Raw genomic sequence first — 6,000 nt, forward strand, 5'->3', positions numbered from 1 at the left:
ATGTATTTGTATTTGGATACATCCTTAGTGTTCACTCTAAACATTTCAAAACACTTTTTTGGAGAATTCTGTCAAAATTCTCAAAAGATGGATAACCAATCAAAGTGCAGAAAGGCATTGAAAATCAATTTAAATCATTAATTATCCGGCATACTGGCCTATATGTCCCTCCTTCATCAGATGCCATTATTAAATGTTAGTAATGTAATCACTGCATGACTCTAGGCCAGCAGTATAAATAAGAGGATTGCTCGCTCCATCTGAAATTGCCATTATTGTCTGTGGCTGACTGCTGATTGTCAGGTTAGCCGCTGAATTCATTATCATGATTCCTCAAGGCTGAGCAGAATTGATTCTTATCTGTTTCTGAAACTGTTTTGTCGACCAGAGCCTCATCTCCATATCATTATTAGAATATATTTCATTTTGTCAGGCTTCACCGTGCTGTGATGTGGCGTCCCTGCAGCCGCCGCCATTACACACTGCACAACAATATGTAGGCACACCGCGATATGTATCATTAAGATACAGTCGGAGCATCAAGTGTGTGTCAGCTTGGAAGAGAGAGAGAGTGTGACATTTCTCCTTTCTCATCAAGTCTTTGCCCCAGCAGGCTTAGCATATAAACAACGTTGGTTTCTTTGCCATAATTGAGCATTATAGATAAGAAGCATATCTGGTGCTGCAGCTGGGCCTGTGAGGCTGCCACCCAATCAGCACCTACGCACCGGGAGAAGGCCGGGAGTGACATGCATGGCTGATGACGAGCATCAGTAGGACCATGAGCTGAGGGACAACAGCCAAGCTCAAACAATGACACATCCAGTGCCGGTCAGAGGAGTAAACTGAATAGTAGCACATTCACTTGCTAAGAGCAATCTGTTTTTTAAGAAGCTTATTTTTAGAGCATTTCTGCTTCGAGTGACAGAATAGAAGGAGAGAGGCGATGAAAAATAAAGTGAGGTAGTTTTATGTTAGTGTATTCCAATTTAAATGTGATAGTAAGACCATCAGAATGAAAATGATTAAGTTGGTGTTGTATTTATTGGATGTTCTTGTACTAGCCTATTTTGTTCTTTACATCTCCATCTTAGTTTACCTTCACTAAACTGCTCCCCTCAACAGCGATTATCCACTCATACCTTTGCACCTTTACCTAGGCACAGCAGGTCTGTCAAGCTTTGGATCAAGTCCAAGTACGCTAAAAAAGTCCTAAGACGGCCTTTTTAACCAACTCATGGAGCAATTCGCTAGCTAGCTAAGCAGATAAAATCTATATCAAGAGTTGTTACCAGCCAGAAATGAGAAGCCTGCTCTTGTCTACCTCTGCCTGAAATCAAGGACCCATTGTTTAAAAAATTACAAAGTATTTCAAGCGATACATCTGTCACTATTCTACTTATTGTAAACCGCATTATGTGTCAGGCATAAATAGAAATCTTGGAAGATGTAGCAGCACTAATGGAGAGGGACAGGGCTTAGCAAACTGTGAATTAATTCTTTAATCATGTTTTCTCTGCACTAATTGAACATCAACAGCTTAGTTCAAAAAGTTCATATGAACATTAACCTTAAAAAACCTTTTCAGTCAAACTAATGTTAAAATTTGTGCATTTCTCTCTTTCTCAATAATGGCAGCTAATCTTATCTGTGCATAGTGTTAATTTAGTCAGACTCACAGGGCTTCAGCAGGTAAGTACCGGTCAGGAGGTATTTGCTGGTTCTAATGCAGTACTTAAGGTCAAAACAGTGCTTCATAAGCTTGTGAACAAGCTTAAACCCACCGCATCCGATTAGCCAAAGACGGTGGCATCCACAGCAGAGGCAGTGCGGCTGATAACCCTCATGTTGCCCTTTCTGCGCAAAATGGGCTGCTGATAAAGCTTGACCGTTGTTTTCTTGTTGGGAGTCTGGTGACCATCCATCAGACGGCCATAAAAGAGGAATTTTGCGACTTGTTTATGTCCTTCAAATCTAATTGGACCTTGCTGCAGCTCCCATGGAATGCCATTGGTAGGCAATAAACAACAGAGGGAATGGGCAATTACTTCATATCACTGCCGGACATGGTAATAGTTATTGGCGCACTGAGTTCTCCTCTCGCCATAGTTATTCCCAATGGTCATAGAATACAATTTGTGGTCTGTGCACGATTTAGAAAAAGGGGCAGTGACCTGGGATATGAGGATATGATTAAGTATGCCATTAAAGAGCTCAAGACAAATCATGGAGGGATTGTGACAGCCAGCGAACGTTTCCAGCCTGTGTGCACTCCTGGGTACACATTGCCACTGTCAAAGAAAAATTATGTAACTGCAATTGATTTCTTTTTCTGTTTCACACTTGAATTGCGTAGAAAGAGACATGTGCCTGTAGAGCTTGTTTTGGGAATTGTAAATATGAATTTTTCATGCTCACAACTGGAATTTGTTGAATTGATGAATTAAGCAATTTGCGACGTGAAGCTCAATTTGGAATTCAGGATTTTAGACTCACACCTAAGTTCAAGACGCTGTTAACTGGGAGCCAGGCCACTGTGCCAGCTTTGCACTTAGTTCATTGCTCGTTCTTCTCTTCAACCCATAATGGACTGTTACTCTCTCCACTTGTGAAAGACCTACAAATTGTGTCCCAGCTACTTGGACTCAACTGTGCCGAAAGAGGAGTCAGTTTTGAGAATACTTTATGAAGCTGATATGATGTTCACTTACTGTTCATAAAACAAATGACACAAAATGCAGTTATTTTGACTGTGTATATCTAGCTTTAGAGAAGGTGGATGCCATTCAACCAACACTCAGAAAAGTCAATTACCAATTACTCTTTGCCAAATAAAAAATCTCTGCAATTCATGTTTTAAAATCCACCCACTCAAAATTGACGAGACACATTGTCCTTCAGACTTTAAAGGATTTTGCAGACACAGTGTGTTTCTTTCCCACAGCAGGGAAACTGTACGGGGCTGACCGGCTCAGTTGCATTGTCTCTATAAAAAGCTAAGTGACTGAAAGGATGTATTGTACTTTTTGAGAGGCGGTGCCTGCTGGCTGGATGCCAGATGCCAAGCATAACTCAAAGTGACAGAGTGACCTTCAAATAGTTGCAGAAGGTCGGGCAAAATAGTAAAGATTGTGTCGAAACAGCCCACATTCGCACTGTTTTGTGGCCATAAACCTGTGAAACATCCTTAACAAGTAAACAAAATGTGATTGAGTAAACAATGAAATGGACTGTCAAACCATTTTTTCTGGATCCTTACAATCAGTTAGAAATAGAGATAATTCAACAATCAATTTCTTTTCTGTATGTTCTTGAATTTGGAGTTTTAAGAGCTTTCAGCATTGTAGTGTAGAATTGTAGTTAAAGGGGTATTAAGATATCTGTGACCTCTACTGGTGGCCAGCATGAAATTCAACAACACAACCTGCCTCCTCCTACACAATCCACATCCCTCACAGCCTCCTTCAGCCTGAGCTTTAGTAGCCTGTAATTTATACTGATGATAAAGTCACAATGCCCCAGGAGTGAACAGTAAGCTAGTAAATAGAAACTGACTTTACTGATAGATTAGAAATCAATCAGTAGGCTACCACCTTGCCAAGGAGTAACATTCCACCATACTGATTTCTCATTATTTGGCTTGAGAACAAGACGTTTTAGCTTTTGTATATGAAATGTTGCGTGAATAGTGTGGAGTTTATTTTGAGTTTGCTGAAATGCTTGTGGGTGAGAAGTTTTATTTGGACTAGATTATATTTTTCAAAAGGCTGAAATTAAGCAAACTTTGCAATCACTGAGTTGCTTTAGATCAACAAGTTGATCAACCCCCTCCAGATGCATTACGATCTGACGCTGGTTTTGCGCACAAATGTTTGTTGGGTTTTGGTCGGTAAAAAAAAGACATTAGGAGACATGGCCTTGGGCACTGGGAAACCCTGACAGGCCTTTTTCACAATTTTGACATTTAGGAGACAAAACGATTAATCGGTTAAATGAGAAACTAATTCTGTTGCAGCCCTAATTGTCATTCATTTAAAGCCCACCGACTCACCACTGATTTTGTTTGGTTAATTTAATGGTCAATGTATATTAAACACTAATTCAATGAATATAATTGAATGCATGGGAGTATGAAGTGTTAGGGGTAAAATAAATAGGGGTAGAGGGTAGGAAAAAAGTGGTTTGCTTCATTACGTTTTATCCCTGATGTAACTAATGTCTCTATATACATAATAATCAGATACTGTATATAAACTTGGAATATTCCATGTACTGTATCCAGTTAAGTCTTTTCAACTATCTGTATGCACCATGTACCAGATCTTTAACATTTTGCGATTGTGTGGCTTTGGAGGCGGTGGACCGTGAGTAACACAGAATCAGATTTTAAAGATTGCGGCTCTGCTGAAAAAGAACAAATCTGCTCCACAGACTAATGGCCATGTGAATACATGCAAGTCTGTCATTCCGTTATAGAGCCATTACATGAGACTCTCCTTCAAAAGTCAGACAGCTTGTTAAATCCGACATGTTTCACCAGCAGTGCCTCCAGTGAAATGAGCTGCTGCTGAGAGACAGACTTCCTCTAAGTGAGATTCTATACAGATCTGCAGACATCAACACCTAAAGCATAAGTTTATGTGAAGTTTACAACAAGTCAATTACGGGTGAGGGGTGTCACAGCCTGATAGGTCGTTAAAGTAACAGCCCAGTAAAGTCTATCAACACAAACGGTATAAGCACGTACACCAAGTATTGCACTGTAATACATCACCCTGCTTCATTAGCTTCTTAACAAGAAGGGTTAGTGTTTTAAAGGCAGCAGAGCTTTACTCACCAACACGTTTAACATAGTTCCATGTGTAAAATGAAGCAGAATTTTCACCGCTTTACCAAAGAAACGATGCTGAGAAATATGTAGACTATGAGTCATGCTTCAGATCATGCTGCCTGAATACCTTTTAGATTTTGGAAGACAGTTTGGTCAATTTTGAGTGATAACAAAGTACGCTCCTCTACATTGCACACGGGCTGTCGTTTTAGGAGGTATGGCCACAATACATAAAGTGTTTATTTGCCTCATTATATTGATTACCTCTTAACCAGTAAATCACAGATCCTGCCCATGTAATAATCAAGCCGTGTCCTACCGTTTAATTGATTGTAGACCACATCCTCCAGCCTCTCCAGCCTCTGGAGAATAGACTGTCTGTCCACCAAGTTGGAAACTTTGCCATTCCTGGCTCGCAGCCTCTGGTCAGACATACGCCCTAGCTGGATGAGCTCCTCGGATCGGTCCTGGATCCTGCAGTAGACCGAGAACAGGATAATTCCCACAAACACTAAAATGTTGACGGTCAGCAAAGTTTTGATTTTGCGTGCCACAGCCATGAAATAGAATATTGTCCGGCCGACTCAGTCAAGCCCAGCAGCTGTCCATGTGTGGTGGCCTGCTTTGCCACCTTACTGTGCGTTGCAGGAGGATGGTTTTCCGCTCAGGGGGAGAGAAGGTCAACTCGTGAAGACCCGGGGAGCTGACGGATCCGTTCAGCACCGCGGACAGCTCTGGAGGCTGCGCTCGCTTCTTCTCTTAGTGGGGCATCACATCCGTCACATGGAGACTGGAGGTAGGAAAGGTTGCTGGCGGCCACGGTGCTCGGCTTCCGCCGGTGAGCGAAGCTTTTACTCAACTAGCCGAGGTACAGCTGCACACGCTCTGCCGTCGTTTGAGCTACATAGCCTATTGCAAGCGAGAAATGACGCCAGGGAAGGCATTCATCCCCTTGAACAGCCTGAGGCAGTTGCAAAACATCTCTCCTCTGCACCGTGATAAGTCGCCAGTTCCTTAGCCCCAATATGTCTCGTCCATCTTCCAGGAGATGCACTGTAATAACCGCTTGTATCGAAGCGTCCTTCTGCTACCACTGCTTTGCTGTGACATCTGCTTTTTCAAAAGCGTTGTGGTCACTCGATCCGTCCCGCTCTGCAAATATGAACCAG

At 41.9% G+C, this 6,000-nt stretch overlaps 1 protein-coding gene across 1 annotated transcript in view; it reads right to left on the reverse strand.

Moving 5' to 3' along the window:
- The window catches only part of galnt9 (polypeptide N-acetylgalactosaminyltransferase 9), a 44,572-nt gene extending 39,181 nt beyond the window's left edge, over positions 1-5,391 (reverse strand). The window contains exon 1 of the mRNA XM_046035805.1: positions 5,151-5,391. Coding sequence (XP_045891761.1) covers positions 5,151-5,391 — 241 coding nt within the window. The remainder of the gene's footprint in view (positions 1-5,150) is intronic.
- Between the last annotated feature and the right edge of the window lie 609 nt (positions 5,392-6,000).

This window comes from Micropterus dolomieu, linkage group LG21, assembly GCF_021292245.1.
Source record: "Micropterus dolomieu isolate WLL.071019.BEF.003 ecotype Adirondacks linkage group LG21, ASM2129224v1, whole genome shotgun sequence".
Lineage (NCBI taxonomy): Eukaryota > Metazoa > Chordata > Actinopteri > Centrarchiformes > Centrarchidae > Micropterus > Micropterus dolomieu.